Below are 22128 nucleotides of genomic sequence, written 5' to 3'. Positions count from 1 at the left end.
TCCGCAATAATGGGAATGTAGTTGTAATTTATTTGTTTCTTTGAATGGCGTCTTCTTATGGTTGCATTGTCTATTCCTATTTGATGGTGCAGCTTTTGCTTGAATGGTTTTAGTGATTGTAAACCATCGTATGGCCAGGTTAGCTGGAATCGAAGTTGGAATGCCTGTTTATTAGAAAGCAAATTAAGAACTCCTTTTGGTTGGAAAAAGGTTAAAAATCACCAGCCAGTTAAGCTTTTTGAGACAGTTAATGTTTAAACATGGTATTATAGCAATGACCCTTAAGTTCAACCTTGATTATACACTATCTTCCAATTGAAAATGCTGAATTTCAAATAGATAGGTGCACACACCCTTCAGTCTTACATGTGATGGAGAATATTAAAGAAGATAAATTAAACGGTTATATAAGCATCTTCCTATGGGAGGTGCATATGCCGGCGATGGTTCACTGTGAAATGCAAGTAGGGCACGATATGGAAAAGTCTGCAATTGGGTACTCTGTTGGAAATATGCATCGAGCCACTCACCTTGATATACGGGAGGGGGGCGTTGGCAGGGATGGTCTCGGGCAGGAGGAGGTTGATGTACGAAACACTCTGGTGGAGATGCAGGCACAGTTATGGAAGTTGCAAGAGGAAGTGGAAAAAATACTGAAATGTGTTGAAGAGAATAAGGAAAGTGATAGGGACTAGGATAGAAAAAGGGAAGAGATGGGCTTAGGGGATCGAAGGCCCTAGGGTTATTAACTTGCAACAAAATATTGGGAAGGCCTTGGGGAGAAGCCAAGTGGGCCGACGGGCTGGGCCTAAGCCCTTGGGATGTTATGATGGGAGAGCCCAACCCATGTGGAGAGAAAGGAAGGAGGCTCTAGCTAACAGGGAGGTGGACGATGGAGGACCCATCAACGAGGACATAAAAGACGCCAGAGAGGGTGATGGAGTTGTCGGTAGATGGCTAGCACACATCGTGTGCTTAGAAAATGACAACAGAGACTCCAATGAGCATTTCTACACCTCCGTGCGTCGCGTCTGTAATGCCCCGGTCCCATAGGGATTAAAGAGTTACTCCATATAACTCAAAACTCACAATTCATCAATATATTTATAGACTCCAAAATATAACGTCGTCAGAATACTACAAAATCTCTTAATAAAATCCTCAACTTCTCAGAAATCTTCTATGAGTAATCCACTATGCTTAAATAATCATCTCACCAATGCTCCAAAATCCTGATCCTTAGCTAGACTATTCAAAAATCATCTGAAAAATAATTGGAGATAAGGGGTGAGTTATCAACAACTCAATAAGTAGAGGACATATACTAGTGTGTAAACATGAGCATTTACAGAGTTCAGAATACAGAACAAAAATATTTTCTTTCAGGATGCAGAATCAGAATAATGGTTTCAAAATGCAGCGTCAGAACATGTTATCAAAAATATCAAAGCAAAAGTTCAAAAATATTCATAATCAAAATCCCTTTGGCATAGCATAAACTGAAACATCACATCTTATCTTATCAAATCAGAACAAATACCATGTTTAACCCCCGTGGTAGGGTTGTGCAAATCTCGGTGGCTAACCGAGCAGAAACAGAATGTGAATCTTCCCCTTATTCATTCTCAAAGCCTCGAGTGTGCATATAGGAAAGACCACGCAGAAAACTACTTTGTTTCTAAAGTGGGTGCACCAGAAACAGAAAAGTTGGTACCAACCTGAACAGAGGCCACAGTTTTACACCCGTGATGAGGTCAGAACGGAACAGAAACAGAATATTATGCCAGAGGTTTTCAGAAATCACATCAGATCATATTAGAGTACAGAAAATCTTCAGAACAGAACAAAATCATTACACAACATAATTTATGCACAAAATTTCATATTCGCTCTCTCTTTCAAAGTTCAGAAACAGGATGTCAAAAATAAGCTCATTCTACACCAATCATGATAGAAAGTAATTTATTCTTAAACAGAATCTCATGAGTAATACAGAACAAATAACTGAAGCAGTTCAAATTTCTTTTCAACATCAAATATGTATATTTTCCAAAAATAACCTCAGCTCATTTTATTTTAATTGCAAAGTCTAGCATAGGAATCCCGCTTACCTGGATTTTCTAGCTTTACAGAAATTTCCTCAAAATGCCAAACAACTATTAATCGTCACCTATAACATAATAACATAAATTTCAAATTAATCATGTATTTCGATATTTAACCCTAAGGTTCTAAAATGACATATTTTATTTCTTCAAAAAAAAAAAAAAAAACTAACTTCACGTAATCCTAAAATATCGTCGCATTTTCTAAATTCATCAATGTCTCAATAATTAGTCCGAACAAAACACAAAATCTAACCTATTTATTAATGAGATCAATTTATAAAATTTGGGTAACATAATTATATCAAAATATATTAAAGTAGACAAAACAAAAATACCATTTAATTAAAATAGACTTAATTAGTCTCTCTTTAAAGAATTCAAAATAAAAGTCTTCCACTACATTGTACTTCTAGAAATATATTAAAAAAAAAAACATAATAGTAGTAATACCATATTACAAATCTTTATTAATATCATTATGAAAATCATGTATTTTCTTAAATAAAATTAAACCGAGACCATTAACTAAAAATATAACCCATTTAAACATAACCCCAAAAATAAATCTCTCACCCGAAAACATAAATTTAGGAACTTTCCATATATATATATATGTTAGGTTAAAACTGTCCATAAATATCATATATATTTAGTACGTATAATAAACTAGACGAACACACATACGGGGATTCCAGTATGCGGCAGCAGCAACTTACCCAAGGGAAACCGAGGCACACGTGGAGGGGTGAGGAGCGACGGGGCTGGTTGGAGGGATTGAGGTGGCGCGACAAAAGAGCGAGAGTGCGGCGGAGACTCCGTCTAGATGGGCTGCGCACGAGTGAACGAGAGTGTGTGGTGAGCGAGAGAGAGACGGAGAGAGAGTGATGTGCGAGATAGGAATAGAGATGGAGAGAAAAACACACGGAATACTCACCGAGAGGGCAGCGATGCGGCGGCAACAAGGTGGTTGGGCAGCAACAGGTCACGGAAAGGTTGGGGTGTCGGCGTCGCCGGGCTTCCCTTCGCCGTGGCTGGTGGCACCGAAACAAGAAAAAGTGCCTTGTTTTGAGATGCAAAAACAGAGGTCCTTCAGTGTGTTTGATGGTGGTGTTTTCCGACGTGGGTTCACGGCTGGGTCACGATGGTGGCTTATGTCAGCGTTGTGGAGGAGCATGCAGCGGCTTGACCTCCTTGGGAAGCTGCAGTTTCCGTGTGATAGTTGAGTAAAACCGTGCAAGTGCAGACTGGTTTTTGGCCGTGCGTGGGTGAGTCTCTTGCCGTGCGATCTGAGGGCTCGGCTTCTCAGGTGGTGCTACCCGTGGTGATGATCTTCCTTTGCTGGTCGTGGGTGGTGCACTGCATAAGTGCACGGTGGGGGCGGAGGACTGTGGTGCGAGGGCTTGGGGTACGATGTTGAGTATGCTGACGGCAGAAGAAACCAGGTGGTAGAAGCTGCGGGGGCTGCACGATGGTGGCTTCTGTGATCGTTGCTGCATGTGGAGTGGCCGAAAAGTAGTGCATGGTGGCAGACGGGGAAGATGGCAGCAACGGGGTGGCTGAAGAGGGCAACAACTGTGTTTCGGCAGTACTGGGAAACCGAGAGGAGAGGTGGGAAAAGAAGAACGGCTATACTAGGTTTTCTTTTCTTTTTTTTTGTTGAGGATGAAGAATGTGTGAATAAAATAGATGGAGAAAGAAAACCCTAGAGATGAGAGGGTAACATGCAAGCGGATAGAAAAGAGTCATGCGGGTGAGAAACTACTCATAAATCGATAGCTTTTCTAAGATTTAAACAAACAGTTAAGATCTCTAAATAAAATAAAAATAAATCACTACTCGATCCATAACATAAAAACCAAAAAAAAAAAAAAACCTAAAATATCAAGCTCTAAAAAAATAAAAAAATAAAATTTTATAGTCTAACCATACAACTTATGGGTCTGGGTGTTACAACATCACCATCGAGAGGTGGCTAGAAAGTGCTAATGGGATGTGGGGGGTGAGGATTTACTTTGGTGAACACTATTTCTGTGCTTCATGACGACTCTGAAAGGGACATAAGGGAAGGGATATGTGTGGATGATTCTGGCAGTGAAGAGTTAACTCTTTTTTAAGAAGAAAATAACCGAAGACTCATCCAGGTGCTAAGTGGGCCTGTTAGGGAGGGTGGAAATCCTTTTGGGAAAGAGACTCAAATTTTGTCGATGGAGTTCAGAGTGGGTGAGCCCATCCCTCTGAACTTCATGTTACGTGATCAGTCTAGTGTTTTTGATTGGGTATTTCACAAGGTGAAGGAAATACAATAGCTTGTGGGATGAAGTGTAAAGGGTTCGAGGAACAATTTATGGATCGCCTTACCACCATTGAAGTGGGGCACCAACAATACAGGAAAGTTGGATTAAAAAAAAAGCAACGAGAGTTTAAAAGGTTAACATGGTCAATGAATTGTGAGGGTAGTTCCAGTAGGGACAGGTCAAAAGGGAAGGGGCTGGCCTTCTCTTAATGAAACTCAAAATTGTGTCATGGAATATATGCGGGCTCAACGGGGTTAATAAGCATCTTCAAATAAGGAACTTGTTGAGTGAGTGGAAGATGAACATTGTTTGTTTACAAGAGACAAAGATGAAATTAATTACTAGAAGAGTTGTACGAAATTTATGGAGTTGTGTACAAGTGGATTGGGTGTACTTGGCTTCAAATGGAGCATTAGGAGATGTGTTGGTGATGTGGGATAGACGGGTGGTGGAGAAAAGATAGGAGTTCATAGGTGCTTACTTGGTAGCATGCTCCTTTATGAGTGTAACAGATAACTTTTTGTAGGCCTTTGCAGGTGTATATGGACCAATCTTAGACAACAACAAAAGACTATTATTGTCGGAAGAATTAGCTGGAATACATAGCTTGTGGGACCTCCCATGGTGCATTGACGAAGATTTTAATGTCATAAGATTTCCAAGTGAATGTTCGAAAAATAGAAGAGAGCGGTTGGCAATGATAGAGTTCTTGGAGTGCATCTTTGATTTGAACTTAGTGGATCTGCCACTAGCGGGGGGTTCTTTCACGTGGCTGAATAATCAGACTGGATCTTGACTGGATAGATTCCTGATATCGCCAGAATGAGAGTCATTTTCTGGATGTTTGGCTAAAGAGAATGCCTCGTCTTTGCTCAGATCACTGGCCTATCATGCTAGATTGTGGTGGCATCCAAAGAAGGCGTAGGTATTTCAAATTTGAAAATATGTGGCTAAAATTTGAAGGCTTTGTCGACAGGGTTAGACAGTGGTGGGCATCATATTAGATACAGGGGATCCCTAGCTTCACCCTTGCAGGTAAACTGAAAGCTCTAGAAAAAGATTTAAAGTTTTGGAACATGCAATCTTTTGGTGATATAGGGGAACACGAGAAAATGAATGGGTTGGAGATTCAGGAGTTAGAGAGGATACAAGAGGACCGGCCTCTTACACAAGAAGAAGTAGCTCGGAAGACAATGTTGGTGGCAGAGCTTGAGAGGATTATTTTATTAGAAGAGACCTCTTGGCGTCAAAAATCAAGAGCATTGTGGTTAAAGGAAGGAGATTGTAGCACAAAGTTTTTCCATCGAATAACCAACTCTCATAGAAAAAACAACAATGTTGAGATGCTGAAAATTGATGGAGTGGACTGTAGGAAAGAGCAAGTGATTCACAATCATGTAGTTGATTTCTATGAGCAGCTACTTACCAAACATATGGGATGCAGGCCTACACTTGATGGGCTTGGGTTTCATTCCATTGGGCTGCATGATGTTTGTCAATTGGAGATGCCTTTTGAGGAGGCAAAGACTTACGAAGTGTTGAGAAAAATTATTAAAGACAAGGTACCGAGTCTTAACGGTTTTTCTATGGGTTTCTTTCAAACATGTTGGGACATGTTAAATGATGATCTTATGAAGGTATTTCAAGAGTTCTTCTCAGCTGGAAAATTTGAAAAAAGCCTCAACACCACTTTTATTGCTTTGATACCGAAGAAGGTTGGGGCTACGGAGGTTAAGGAGTTTCGGCCTATTAGCTTAGTAAATGGGGTTTATAAGATCATCTTCAAGGTGCTTGCGAACCGTCTAGGTGAGGTATTGGGGAAGATAATTACAAAACCTCAAAATGTTTTTGTAAATGGTAGATAGATTTTAGACGCGGTTCTTATTGCCAATGAATGCCTTGACAGTAGACTGAAATTTAGCACTATAGATATAATTTGCAAGCTAGACATGGAGAAGACGTACGATCACGTTAACTGGGATTTCCTTCTTTATCTTCTTGGGCGGTGTGGTTTTGGGGAGAGGTGGCAGTCATGGATTCGCTGGTACATATCAATGATGAAATTCTCTATTTTGATAAATGGAAGCCCAATTGGTTTTTTTCATAGCACACGAGGTTTACAACAAGGAGATCAATTATCTCAAATACTTTTTGTTATTGTGATGGAGGCGCTAAGCAGAATGACATCGACAGTGGTTTAACAATGGGTTTGTGGCTGGCTTCTCGGTTGGTACCCGAGAGGGGAATTATTAATATTTTTCATTTTTTTTTTTGCAGATGACACACTAATATTTTGTGAGGTAAATTTGAACCAGGTTCGAGCACTAAAGGCTTTTCTCCTTTGTTTTGAAGCGGCGTCCAGGTTGAAGGTGAACCTCAACAAATCGGAAATGGTGCTAATTGGAGATGTTTATCACATAAGATGGTTGGCCAACACTCTGGGGTGTAAGATTGCCTCTCTCCCTATGACTTACCTTGGACTCTCATTGGGAGCTATCTCGAGAGCATTTTCGTTATGGGACACAGTGATTGAGAAAGTTGAGCGGAGACTGGCAAGATGGAAGATAATGTATCTGTCAAAAGGTGGTAGGATTACCTTGGTTAAGAGTATATTATCTAATTTACCTGCCTATTTTGTCTCTATTCCCTATCCCTGTAAGTGTGGAGGTTTGAATTGAGAAATCTCAATGTAACTTCTTGTGGAGTGGAGTGGGGGAGGAGTTCCAATTCCACCTCGTCAAGTGGGAGAAGATATGTCACCCTATCTCCAATTGTGGTTTGGGTATTAGAAATATGAGAATTTTTAATCGGGAGCTACTTGGCAAATGGTTATGAAAATACAATAAGGAACCAGAAGCCTTATGGAAGATGGTGATTGAGAGCAAATAATGAGGATTATGGGGAGGATGGTGTACTAAAGAAGTGAGAGGCGTTTACGGAGTGGAGTTGTGGAAACATATAAGAAGAGGATGAGAGGTATTCACTAGACACACAAGATTTCTTGTGGGTGAGGGTTCCAAGATTAAATTCTGGAGTGATATTTGGTGTGGTAACAGTGCTCTACATGATGTATTTCCTTCACTTTTCCGGTTTGCAAGTGCCAAAGATGTTTTAGTCGCTGAAGTCATGGTGATAGCGGGGGAGCAAGTCCAATGGAATATCAATTTTAGTTGAGAAGCACAAGACTGGGAAATGAGCAGCTTTGAAGAATTTTTTAGCCTCTTATACTCTATAAAACCGAGCAACCAGCAGGAAGATATGTTGTAGTGGACATTTGCAGGTAAAGGTTCTTTATCGTTTCGCTCTTACTACAAGTCCCTCACACAAGTGCCCAATATTCAGTTTCCATGGAGAAGGCTATGTAGACATAAGGCACCGCCAAAAGCAGCCTTTTTCGTGTGGACAATTTCCTTGGGTAAGATCCTCACAATCGACAATTTGAGAAAACAGAGGGTGATCATCGCAGATTGGTGTTGCATGTGCAGAAAAGGGGTCAAGTTGGTGGACCATCTCCTATTACATTGTGAGACAGCTAGGGTGTTATGGAATAAAGTGTTTAATAGACTAGACTTGGCTTGGGTTATGCCCGAGAAAGTGGTGGTAGTTCTAGTTAGCTGGACAAATCTAAGAGGCATTCAACAGATTAAAGTTGTGTGGAAGATGGTCCCCATATTCGTCATGTGATGTTTGTGGCAGGAACGCAATGAACAGACATTTGAAGACAATGAGAGATCGCTAGAGGAACTAAATTTTTTTTTTATTATAACTCTATGTAGTTGGGCCATTACTATTGATTTTAATGGCATTGATCTATATGATTTTGTCTCTATTGTGCCTACTTAGATAGGGCATACTTTCTGTATGTGTACTGAGCTATGCCTATTTGTTAGTTGCAAACTTTATTTGTTTGGATTTGAATTGCAAAATGTCCAACCATCACCTGAATAGTTCCTAGCGTCCCACACCAATGATTCCTAGTGATGAGTTTGTTTATTGCGGACCTCTTTTGCATTTTGAACGTAATTTTCCATGAAATGTTCCAGGTTTAGGCTGCAAAGTTTCTTGTAACTAGTATTTCTGTATAGGGGTGTAGAACTGGATCCGAATCCGTATATCCGGCCATAACCAGATCTATATCCAGGTTTTAAAAAACATTTGCCCGGATAAGCTCAAAACAAATCTAGACGATAACCGGATGTAAATCGGGATATCCGGGTTTATTACCTTTTGTTTTTTGTTTTTTTTTTAAAAAAAGACTTTTTAAAACCATTTTGCAGCTTTGCCTTTGGATACCCAATTTCATGCATTTGATGATTTTTTCTAGCTAAACTTTTTGTTTTTGTTTTCCCAAAAAAAAAAAAAAAGCATTTTTCATTTTTAATAATATTTTATTAATTTTTATTTTATTTTATTTTGGGATAATAATTTTATTCTATCACATTAGAAGATAAAAAATAATAGTAATTAGAATGATGATAAATAAATAAAAATATTTTATATTCCATATAATATTTTTCATTTTTTCGAATGAAAACTTAGACTTAACATACAAATATGTGAGAGAAAAAAGAAAGTAAAATACATTAGTTACCATTACTGATATGAACCCGCGGGAATGGAATCCTTTGAACCCACAATCAATTTGAGAACTTCCCAAAAAAGCCAAAATCAAGTCAAGGATGGAGAATCTAGATCCGATGAGAATTATAGTTTCAAGAACCTAGATTATATTAAAATCTAGACATGTTGAAGAACTTGTCTCAAGAACCCAGATTATAAAGGAAGAACGCCATAAAGGTTATGATTTACCTTTGATAAGTTCAAAAGTTCAATTAAAAACAAGAGGAGTAAAACTCAACTCACAATGAATAAATTTATCAAATTTCATAAATTTATTAAAATAAGGCTACAAAGAGTATTTAAAGTAAAATCTAATCAAACCCTAGCCAAAATAAAGCCCATTTTACCCAAAATGCCCCTGAATGAACAGTACCGTGGCTACAGTGTTGCGGCTACAATAACGCTACAGTAAACTCTTGAAACTCTAGTTCCTAAAAAGTAACTTTCCAAATAAGTCATTGGCCAAAATACAATATCTTCCCAAAAATCCTAGTTCATAAGAAATAATAAATTTTCTAACATGCCCTTGAATAGATACCCCCTTAAGTCATTTTCATAATAAATCTAATTATTCTAAACTAATAAAATAAGTCATTTAAATGAATTAAACAAGTTGAAAGTCTTCAAGTGTCCAAAACTTTTAAGTCATGTTGTTGCTATTTTTCCATAACTTGTATCAAAGGAATATTTGTAACTTGTCACCTAGGAAAACTGTGACCGAAGAAGTCAGGAATGATGTGTAAGGGTGCCTCTCCACAGATTCTTTGTTCTTTTTCTTGTTCTTTGAAGTTGTTTTAATTCTATCTTTTTACGTTTCAGTTTTTTAATATCTAATATCTTTTAAATCTCTTATGATTATATGGATTTTAATTTTTAGATTTGGTTTTTATGTTTTTCCTTTCTCTTTACTATTTGTTTTTTTTTTTTTTAATTTGTGACTTCTATAAAAATAATTTGTGAGCTACTCTTAAGCTATATTTACTTGTATCTTTTTTAGATGTGGCATGCAAGCTTAAGCCGATTTAGCCATTTATTGACAAGTTTTTTTCTTCTAGTGATTCTGACGGTTAGTTGATGAAATGACTATTTTTATTTTTCAAATCCAAAATCTAAGGAGTAAAAATTAAAATTTGAAAAATCATTAAATGGCTACAAAAAAAACTGTATTGAAGTTTTTGAAAAACTGAGATAAAAAAATACCTACAAAAAAATAAATTAAATAATTAAAATTAAGCAATTTTTTTTTTTTTCATTCCAAAGTATGCTTATATAAAAGTTTGATGCAAGTCTTAAATTTGACAGACATCGACTGTTAGGCCCAATTTCCACCTTGAAAAATGGGCCCGACCCCATCGGGCCAGCTGATCCATGCAAGTTCGGACTGAGTTAGGTGCAAGGTGCGCAAAGGGGGAACAGTTGACAGACCTAGAGGTCCTTTCCTAGCGCGATATCGACGAACCCATCGGGGAAAGGCCAAGGAGTTGATATGGCCATTCGGCCATGGCTCAACAGGGTACGCCCATAGGAACTAGTGCCGTCAAGGTAGGCCAACGCATCTCTGCTAGCTCCATTAGTGATTGGGTCAGGTCTGAGCGGCTCTCCATGCCCCATTTTCAGAAGGGGTTATCGTGTTTTTTTTTTTTTTTTTAAACAACGGATCTCATTCCATTTATTGAAAAAGAACATATAAATTTGACTTCAAATAACAAGTCAATTACAAACGTTAATAAAATCTCAATACACTATTGTGATTGACATGATCTCGTCCAGAAGACTTATCTCTAAAGACCGAAATATAAGAGATAGCACAACTTTATTCCCGACAGAATTTACAGTAACCAAATTGGAGTTATCGCATTAAATGCACCGAAATACCCTCTCTAAGAGACATATTTGTTTTAGACCGTGCTGATCAAGGTCTTAGAAAGAGTTACCACATTCAATGATATGACATGGACATGCCTCTTCAAAGGGGGTGTGCTGTTGTCAAACCGCCAGAAAGAGGACATGCAACGGCAACCTCGGGACGACATATAGAAAGAGAAAAAGGGCCTCAAAAAAGGTAATCACTATTTTTCTTCTCCACAAAATAAATCTACCCTCAAAAGAACAATTGAACTCAACCAACTAATGGCATCGGAAACGTCACCCGCTTAAATCCCGAGCCACTCTTTCCCTTTTCTAATCGCAATTCAAAGCAGCGATCGAAGGTGCGAGAAACATTTCAACAACATCGACCTTAACGTTCAATTAAATTGTGGGAATTAAACATATATAGTTTGGATTATGCATAGTTGAACTATATATATATGGAATAAGATTCATGAGCCTTTGCATCGTAAGATCATAGTCTCTATTATTTTAAGGTTGTATTTAGATGTTAAACTGAATTCAGTTAAGTTGAATTATTTATAAATAGTAATGAGTTGAGTAGTAAAGATAATTATGTAGAATTCATCTAAATTGAATTTAAAGTGTGTTTAGATGTTAAGATGAATTTAATACTTTTTATACGAAATTGAAAAATATTGTGAGTCTCATATATAAAGATGTTTTAAGTTAAAAAAAATTATAGATTTTTTGTGTAAGAAGATTTTGAGTTGAGATAAATTTAATAATTTAAGAATTAAATATTTAGATATTAAACTTAACTTAAAATTAAACTGAATTTAATTGAATTTAAGATGAATACAATAGTTAAACGAAATAGCCTAAATCTTATAGTGATCTATCCTTTTTTTTTTTTTTTGACTTTGCTTGACAGTACAGTATCGTCTACTACGTACATTGACGTGCTTTTCCTTATCCACAAATAATCTGATAATCATAATCTTAATTATATTCAGAGTGAGTAATTAGTACCAATTGAGTAGTGGATGCAGGAAGTCGTCGTCCATACCCATTATAAGTATTCAATTACGTTAATATTCTTCATGAATTGAAAGATAAAATTTAATTCGGAAGATAAGTAACATTAACAATATTTAATTAATTTTTGAAGGAAAATATAACAATAAAAAAATCAATTGGAAATTAAGATTAGGATGAACATCATGAATTAAGAAGGCGGCTGCATGTATGAGGACTGAGGAGCGGGAATTTGAGTGGAGAAAAAGCAAAAGGCGATGATTTTCTGACCTATCATCAATTCATCTTTGAAAAGAGAGGCGGCGCAATTAAAAATAAAAAAATTGAATAAATATTAGATTTATGCGAAAAGAAAATAATTTTTTAATAATAAATTTTTTTCAGAATATTTCACTACGTACCCGAACTAGCACTTGGTCAGTCTTAGACTCTTAATAATCGTGATGACCCATGAATGCATTATTCGTTCGATCGGGACCCAATTTCTTTGGTTTGCAGGCCATCATGAGTGATCAGGATCGAACATGAGTTATTCAAGTTTCTGCTAAAACTCTGATCTTAAATATTCCAACTTCATAAACAATTACATATATATATATATATATATATATATATATTTATATTACGGCCCAAAATATGTATCTCTCGTAGGTACGTGGTCGATACCAAGTACGTACCTATATATTTATCGTGTCATGCATGCATCATGTGGAAATTAAATCCATTACGAATGCATATTGATACATAGTAGGGGAACCCAATTTCAATTTGAATCCATTATATTTCGATCAGAGCATGAGTACCTCTAGTGATCTCTTGCTGCATGCAACTTCAGTACCCTCTTTGCATGGTTTGTAATTTCCTAAAAGACCAGCTGCAAATATCTTCGCCAGCTTGCTGCTGATGATGTAATATTAATGCATGCTCTCTCCTTAATTATAAATTTATATATAGATATTGTCATTTTCTTCTACTTTCTCAATGATCAGAGATTAAATGCATGCATGGGTTCGGTCCACATTTCTAGTATGGATCAGATGATTTTGAAAGACTAATCCTACGTGTCACTAACCATTTTCAACGTCATGTAATAACTACATGACCATATATGACATGCATCGTTAGCTTTTGTTTTCTTGAAAATAATAATAAAAAGAAATATAGAAATTATGGAGAGCATTATACGTACGTACATGGATGACCATGTCCCTTGGTTTGGTTTCATCGGTAAATATTGTTCGAACTCGGGGGCATTTGATATATAACTACCCCCGCTTCGAAGAAACCGAGCGCGAATCCTTCATCCGTGGCAGTTAAATTTTGGCACCACCCGTGACGTACGTTACATGACTAGCTGTTTCCCTGCACGAGCACGGTTACAGTACCGTCGTCTAAGCTTCCGGTTTCCCCCAATTGCAAGCAGCCACGTACACATCCTCCACAAGCCCAACTTGTTCCGTAAGGCCCCCCCACATGTTCCCTCCCTCGCTTCCATAAAAACCAATCTTCCAGAAATCGTACGGTCGCTATCGATTCAATCCCATCTGTAACCCCACACGTCTCTCTTCAACTTTACCTTCATATTAATGGGCCTGGAAAAGCAGGCCCATTTAAAGAAAAAGTAAATGAAAGTTTGTCTGCTTCTGGGCCGAGTAGTTGTAACCGTCGGTCTATAAATGGAGACCCCAACACAGCCGTTTGTTCGTCTCTCCCAGACACGTTCTGCAGACCTGCCTTCTACGAGACTCGTCACAGTGATCTCTGTTATAAGCGGCACAAAACATGTGTGGGGGTGCTATCATTTCCGATTACGTAGATATAAAGCCGGTTAGCCGGAATCTCACCGCTCACGATCTCTGGTCGGAGCTCGACCCCATCTCCGACCTCTTTGGCTATGATTCAATTACCAAAGATTTCGCTAACCAGTTTGCTCACAGGTTGCCTCAAAAGACCAAGCAGATTCGCAAAGGTAAATTCCTTGTATCTGAGTCTCGTCTAGTTCTAACTTTTCTACCTTTTTTTTTTTTTACTCAAATCTTGTGGCCTTCTACTGAAGTAGGAATCTGGGTATTTTATTTTTTCTCGGTTTTTTTTATAACTTTTTTTTTCTTATATTTATTTTGCTTGGCATGATTGATGTGATAGCAGATTTCGGTATATATTTTATTTTGTAAATTTATGATTTTTTGCTGGTTTACCGGTTTATGTTTGTAACACTAGAGTAGTTCTTATCGAAATACAATGGTTTTTTATTTTTATTTTTGTGGGTATTACAGTGAGGCGTGATAAGGCTCAGAAAACAAGCCAACTTGCAGAAAAGGAAAGTAAGTGTCAGAGAACTCGGAAGAACGTGTACAGAGGAATCAGGCAGAGGCCATGGGGCAAATGGGCGGCCGAAATTAGAGACCCACACAAAGGCGTCCGAGTCTGGCTCGGTACCTACAACACCGCCGAAGAGGCGGCCCGTGCTTACGACGAAGCCGCCAAGCGAATCCGAGGCGACAAAGCCAAGCTCAACTTTGCCAAGCTACACCAACCCGCTCCGGCTCCACCAGTTGCGCCGCCGCCAGCTAAGAAGAGGTGCGTCGTTCGTGAGTCGACACAGACTACTTTGCTGAATACGGAGCCGCCGCCTCCGCCGCCTCTGCCAACACCACCACCGGCTTATATGGGATACCCATATCAGAAGGAGATTTGTTGCAAGAGCGAGGGGGCGAATGAGTTTGAGCTGAAAGAGCAATTCTCGAGCTTGGAATCGTTCTTGGGATTGGAGCCAGAGCAGCCGAGTCTGGAGAGTGGACGCGGTGAGTTCGACGCGGTGGACCTTTGGCTACTGGATGACCTAGTAACGCATCACCAGCAACAACGTCAGCTCGTGTATTAGGGCCTTAACAAAAACAGATGATAAACGGAGAGTTATGTCTGTGAGTCTGTAATCTTTTTGTGCTAGGGTTTAAATTTGAATGGCTACGCGGCCTACGGCTGCCATATGTACGTGTTTTATGCTCTTATGTTTGTCACAACTCTCTCCATCGGTGCCGTAAATACCATAAATAAATCGTAGCGTGTGTTTGCAATGTCATCGTCCTTGTCCTCATCTGCCTTTGTTTCAAAACCTTGGATTCTGCCCGTGATCTGTTGTCGGTGCATGTATCTCATCCTCTCGGTTGTTTTTTTTTTTTCCTAATAATTAATCACTCTTATTTTAGTTTGAGTTATGCTACACTATTTAAAAATGAGTTGTGCTACACAGAAGCCTCACACTCTGCACACCCACTTAAAAATATGTGATTTTACTTTTTTATCTTCATATTTCATATTGAATTCAATATGAAATATGAGGATAAAAAAGTTGTTTTTAAATGGATGTGCAGGGTGTGAAGCTTATGTTTAGAATTTTTCTTTAAGAATATGAAATATAAAAGTAAAAGAATAAATTCACATACTTTTAAGTGATATGTAAAAATGTGAAGCTTATGTATATAATTTTTCTTTTAGTTTTATAGTATAATCTTGACTTATTATATTGGTAATACACGCACTTTTATCTCGTTAATTCTTATTTTATCATCACATCATAAAGATATTATATTTATAAAATGTTGTGCAATGTAAATAATTTATTTATGAGTAACAAGAGGTGTAAATATTTAGCATACAAATCTTTTATAAAAAAGTAGGGTTTAAAAAAATGATTTTGTTTATACATTTTATAGTGAAATTTAGGGTTGGTTTAATTATATAAAATTAAATTATCTCATATCATCTTATATAATTATTATAATTTTTTTAAATTTTTATATAAAATATAATAAATTAATTAATTTTTTATTCAACTTTTAATAAAATATTTCATTTCATCTATTTGAATTAGGCTTCGTTTCAATGACAAACATCTCTCAACTCATCTCAACTCATCATTACAACTTTTTCAAATCCCAACATAAAATATAATAAATAATTCAACTTTTTAAATCTTAAAATAATAATAATATTAAAAAATAATATTCTAACAATATTTTATCATCTCAATTCAACTCAACTCAACTCACTTCAACATCCAAACGCAACCTTAATCTTTTTTAAAGAATCGTGATTTAGGTGGGATTTATATATTTAAAATTTGTATAGATTATTACACTTTATATATTATAAATTTTTAATATAATTTAATTATATATATATATTTATATTTATATATAAGGAAGGGAGGGTGGCAGCCACGGCCACTTCTTTCAGCTCAGAGTTGCTTTATTTCTACCAACCCTTGTAGGCCACTCGTGGTGAGATAAGATAAAAAAGTGCAGATGGCTCTACAGCCGCCGAGCTCCGCTACCGCTTGTTTATTTTCATGTATTTTTTTAATATTTTTAAATATATTTTTTTAAAAATTTATATTATTAAAAAAATATTTACTTAATTATTAAATAAAAAATTAAAAAAAAAAATTCAACGATTGCTGCCAGCAAAAGCTACCGGTGGGAAGAGCAACGTTTTCGAAAAAGTGCATGCATCTTTGTTTTGTATTTGAAATAAACTTTTATATGAATACCTTTTCTGAGGATAAATTCTTTTTGAGCACTGAATAATGGTCGTTTTGACACTTAATTTTAATCTGACAATTTAAATTATAAAAAAATATGACACAATTTCAACGATCATAGTTCGTCTACCATCAAAATTTGATAATTCAACAATGCTGATAATTTAGAATAAAATAGAAAAATGACAATTTAATGACGTAAAATATAATTTCTACCTTTTTCTAATTATAGTCATGGCATATTATTTTTCAATTTAATAAATAATCATAAATTAATTAATTGCTGATGTATCAGATATTCTAATAAAATATTATTGATCAGCATATTATTTGTAAATATTTTAATTATCATCTTTTTATATTGAATAAACGCTACTTTTCATCATAAATATTTATTATCTCATGTCACACGTCAGTACTAATGTCTCTCATCTCTTATAAATATTAAAATCTTGCATGATCGGGCCTGACGGTTGTTTCGAAATTTTGTCTGATTGACAATTTCAGTAGAATGGAAGGGATGTCACAATCTTTTGATAAATCCGGTCTCCACAACTACTCTTTATCTCGGTTGGGCCGTTCCTTTCTATCGTTGAGTGCCTAAATAAAATGGCTATGAAAGTTTCATTTTAATGGTTGCTTATATAAAAGAATATGAACCAATTTTACGTTCGTAGTTCTGTCCAACTTGATTTGTAGGAGGAGTGTCTACGCGTTTCTCATCTAATCGACGACAAGTTTATGTTGATGGTTTGACCTCTACATCTTCACTTTCCACTGCTGCTTTGGACCAAGGAAGAGAAGATGAAGAAAGAAGATCCAAGAAGAATGTTCAACGTTCCTCATTTAATATTTTCAACCCAAGCAGTTGAAACAGGACAGCAGAGGCGTATAAATATAGCTGTCGGACTCCAAATTAACAAAATAACAGCATGCATGTGTCATTACTTACCACAACACGTTGAAAATTCATATGTCTCTGCCTCAGCAAACCAGATGGGAAAATGAAACACGGGAACATGAGTCCATGTGTCAACTGCCCCGGATCGAGTTGAGTAGACATTACTGGACGCGCGTGAAAAGCCTGCAAATTCAAATGGAACGTGATCATATATTGAATTCACTGAAACAAATAACTCAAAATACCTAAACATTTTCTCTTCCACCTTGAGCTTTTTTAAACTTCAATTGATGTTAAAGCATATACAGGTGGAGTTAACGTACGCAAGTCTCCCTCCTACAAAGAAGATCCAGCAAACGAGTAGCATTTTACTACCAACTCACTCTACCTCGTATGGTTGGTTCTCTAAGATGAATCCTTATCTGATGAAATCCCTCACCCTGTTTACTGTCTTTGATATTCCAAAGAATCAGAGGATTGACAATATACATCAGGACGACTACCATAAATTTGTTATGCAACTGCAAACCAGCACAGGGCTGAGGGCTCTAACATTAATGCCAATGGCCAGTCCTTATCACCACACTCTGTCTATGGGGCTCCTATGCTCCTGAAAATTGAGTCACCTCTGCACCACCCCGCAAGCCACAACTGCTCACTATTATATAACAAACATGCCTTCTCTCAGATTGTAATCATGATGACAAAAAAACCCAGTACCACGTATAGCATATATTTAAAATGTAAAAAAATAAAAAATAAAAATTGACAGGTCAGTTTGTATATGCAGAAGGTTGATGGGACAACGAGACGAAACATTTGAATAATTTTCATCCATAAAGAAAGATTCATGAACCAGAGCAAACCAAACGTCACACGATTCTGAGTGGGACATTACATTAGGATAGATACATACACACCATCATTACAGAGTAATCAATAGAGTCTCCTTATTTTTCGTGTAATTGAAATCCAATCATTGGAAGCTAAAATTTCGTATATCAGGTCACAAAAAGTTAGGTACATGTCAGCTGACTTCTCATTTTTCAGAACAGTCATAAACAAGCTGGATTTGGAACATAACGTGGGTCAGACTTTGTTGCATCTTGTAGGCCCCCAAGTGGGACCCTATTTCTCCTTGAGATTTAGGTACTTTTTGGTAACCAATCTATAACAATAGTTAAGCACCAATATGCAATTATCTATTTTAAAATATGTATTTGTGTCTCTTTGGAAACGACAGATCAAAAAGATACTTCATTAAAAAAAAAAACAAAAAACAAAACAAAAAAATTCACTCCTATAGATGATCTAAATATGGAACAACATATACATATGCACATCTACGTGAACCCCAAGGGGTTGCCATAAGTGGTGAATTTTGGAATATCACATCCTTCAAAGTCTAAGATTCAATAACTAATGGATGTAAATAATCTTTTGGGGTCACACTCCTAGTAAAAAATCAGAGATTTAACCAATTTTATGTGGAGAATTTTTTGAGGGTGCAATGCACGAGATCAAAATTTACTCTACAGGAGTGGACTCGGAGAGCCCTGCCTTGAATTGAAGAGGTTCCTGACATAAAAAAAAAAAAAATATATATATATATATATATATATATATGCACATATACATGAATGAACCTCTAAGCCGTCTCTATGACAATTTGTGGTTTCCAATCAATGATAGCCCTTGAGAATTCGATCCCAATATATTCAAGCCTATATTCCTGTTGATTGAGACACAGCTGATTCCAAGTCAATACAAATACCAATGAGGTTTGTCCACAGTTTTAAACAAAACCACCTAAACCGAGTCATAATCCTACGTTATCTAAGGCACACTATGACATGATTATCTCTTCACATATCAAACTTAATTTACACACTTTATAAAATCCTTTCCCTCAGTAAAAAAAGCATGTGATTGCTTGACCATAAGGTCGTATATCACTTTCACAAACGCTGTCAGGTAAAACAGACAACAGTTGACATATCCAGAAAATTTTCACAGACCAATCTATGAATGTATGCTAACCAAATCTTTCAGCTTAGCACCTTACAAAACAAAATGGATACCCCTGCAGTCACACCCTGATTCAGATAACAAGCCGATAAAACATATGGTATATTTGGCTCGTGGGGGAAAACAAGCAAGCGAAGTGTCCGTGGTCAAAGATTAAGATCCCAGAATTTGAAAACTCCACCAGGATAACAATTATAGGCATCCCGCAATTTCACAGAAAGCAATATGTAACCCAAAGAAAAGCAGCAAAATCCTCTATCATTGTAACAAAAAAAACTAACCAGTACGGGGTTTTGCTATTAGAACAGTTTGGGCATCTCGGCAATCAGTGGCAACAAATGCACATACCAAAGTTGCATTGACGTGTTTAGCCTCCCTCAAGAAACTAGAACACTTCTCAACCTACCATGCAAGGCATAAACTCCGTATCAAAAATATAAAAAAGCCCGATTCAACCTCTTTAGGTCTACACTGGCATCGTACTATTTGTCAAGACAATTTGATGGCTATTTCTATCGAAACACTCTCTTATCAAGGCACCCACACTAGTAATATATTACCATAGAGATGACTGCATATGCTGTTCAGATCCATGACTGGCCAGTATTAAAACCATTCTACTACCCACAAGGGACTTCCTATGGCAATGAAGACTTATCATAAAACTTGTTGGAACAATTCTATCAAAACGTTCTATTAAAAAGACACTACATCAACAAGGAGGCTTCAGATAGCAGTGCCCATCATCATAAAACTAATCAAAACTACTATTATAAAAAAATCAATGTTAACATATTCAAACAAACTAATTTAGCAGACAACATAAGTTGAAAAGCCACCAGCCTAGGAGGTGAAAGAGCTGCACTAGGCATCACCCAGCCAAATACTTGTGCTCGAGTCACCACAGAAAAAATATAACCACCTATTTCAATCTCTTGATCTATGGATTACCACAAAGCTCTAAAAATCAGTTTTCCCCTTACAAAAGCGCATTGTGCAGTAAGTAATTTACTATTCAGACATGCAAATTGCCACAAAGTTCAATGTTCCCGGGTTAACTAGACCTCCAATTCGTTACAAATACTTGGCTAAGAGAAAGGAAAAAAAAGTCAGTTCGTGAAACACTTTATCAGCACCGGGTGTCCAAGAACAAAAAGTTCCGATTAATCCCGGAGGTGGACAGACCCTTGATAAGGAGTATCCTGCAGCATCTTAGGTAATTCAAGGGAAGTTTCCCTACTCTGACAGCGCCTATAAATTATTTGCATTTAAGAAAATTTGAATCTTGGACCTGGAGAAGCATATCACCGCGACCAACTCCTTTACCACTTGAATGTGACACACAACAGGGTGAATGATCAATCAGCAAATTGAAGTTCTCGAAATCAATCATACCAATAAATCATATCAATTTTTATTAACCAATTTATAGGTCAATGAGATTATGTGCAATATATACAATATATACAAATCTTATCAGAAAGTTCAGAAGCCACCCCTCCCCCAAAGTCAAATTCAGAAATTACTTCCGAATAATCCCTCATTTGTATGCCGAGCATTGAGTAGATAACGGTACCGTATTAGCAAACCGATGTCAACCTCATCGGCACCTTCTCTCTCTCAGCATCTCCAATCCCATCCGCCAGAATCCGAACGATCCTCTTGAACGCGAAGTGCACGCAATTCGAGAGCGCAATCCAGCAGATGACCTCGTAAACGAAATCGAAAGCGGGGTCAGAGGGCGGTGACGGCGATCCATCCCAATTAAGTCCTCCGAATCCGTCAAAATTCCACCCTCTGCCACCGCCACCACTGCCTCCGCCGAATGGACCATCTCCACCGTCGCCAAAAAAACCGTCGTCTTCACCGTCCTCGGAGTCCTCGCCGCCGAAGGATCTCCTTCTCGTGCGGCGTTTTTTTCGGAGGAACGTCCGGGCACCAGTTCGAGAGTAATTGGATCTGACCGTCGGAGGAGCTAGAGCGCCGACCGCGAAAAGCACGGCAGAGATTGAGAGGTTGTTGTTGTGGGAGGCGACGCAATGACGACGAAGAATGGATTTGGCGAAGCCTAGGCCTTGCGCGGTGGCCACATTAACCGTGTCAGCGATGAGAGAGATGTCCATGCCCGTGAAGTCCTCACACCCGAGAAATGAGAAATTGGGAATCGGTTGGAAAAGAGAAGAGCAAGGGTTTGGAATTTATTTTCCCGAGAGGGAAAATGAGTGGGAAAGCCACGTCGGGAATACAGATTGCCAACGCAAACGCGATAATATACTCGATTCCTAGTCGGGGCGACGTAAGACAATGACGCGTAAGGTCATAATTCCGAGATTCGCCGGCTAGGGGTCAAACTAGGGATTAACCTTGCAGCCTGGTCCAATTTTAGAGAAATTTTGAAAATAAATATTTTTAAAAATTTAAGAATCGATAACCGATTTATCATTAAAATAAATTTTTTATTTTTTTAATTTTTTAATTTTAGTCCGAATTTCCGATTTATCATTTATATGTATGACACTGTTTAATATTATAATTTTTTTAATATTAAATTTAATTGTGATAATTTAATATTTATTATTAATAATTATTAATTCTTAATTCTTTAATATTCAATTATAATAGTATAATATAAGTAATGTCTAGCCTATTAGTGAGATTAATAAACTTGAATAATAAGATTAAAATAGTATAATTAGTGTTTAATTATGCTAGTATATTAATAAATTTGAATAATAAGATTAGAATTTCATATTATTTAATTCGAAA

The 22128-nt window shown here is 37.1% G+C and overlaps 2 protein-coding genes across 2 annotated transcripts; one reads left to right on the top strand and one right to left on the bottom strand.

Moving 5' to 3' along the window:
• The first annotated feature begins 13582 nt into the window (after nucleotides 1–13582).
• On the top strand, nucleotides 13583–14973 carry LOC108988992 (ethylene-responsive transcription factor RAP2-3). Its single transcript, XM_018962430.2, has 2 exons — nucleotides 13583–13859; nucleotides 14167–14973. Exons 1-2 carry the CDS (start codon nucleotides 13673–13675, stop codon nucleotides 14772–14774), a joined length of 795 nt encoding a protein of 264 aa, XP_018817975.2. The 5' UTR covers nucleotides 13583–13672; the 3' UTR covers nucleotides 14775–14973.
• Nucleotides 14974–20285: 5312 nt separating this feature from the next.
• Nucleotides 20286–21647, bottom strand: LOC108988979. Its single transcript, XM_018962415.2, has one exon. The coding sequence runs from the start codon at nucleotides 21483–21485 to the stop codon at nucleotides 20943–20945; it is 543 nt and encodes a 180-aa protein (XP_018817960.2). The 5' UTR covers nucleotides 21486–21647; the 3' UTR covers nucleotides 20286–20942.
• Between the last annotated feature and the right edge of the window lie 481 nt (nucleotides 21648–22128).

Source organism: Juglans regia, chromosome 7 (assembly GCF_001411555.2).
Source record: "Juglans regia cultivar Chandler chromosome 7, Walnut 2.0, whole genome shotgun sequence".
Classification (NCBI taxonomy): Eukaryota; Viridiplantae; Streptophyta; class Magnoliopsida; order Fagales; family Juglandaceae; genus Juglans; species Juglans regia.
Note: the sequence above shows the minus strand (reverse complement) of the source record. Positions and strands in the feature narration are given on the sequence as shown.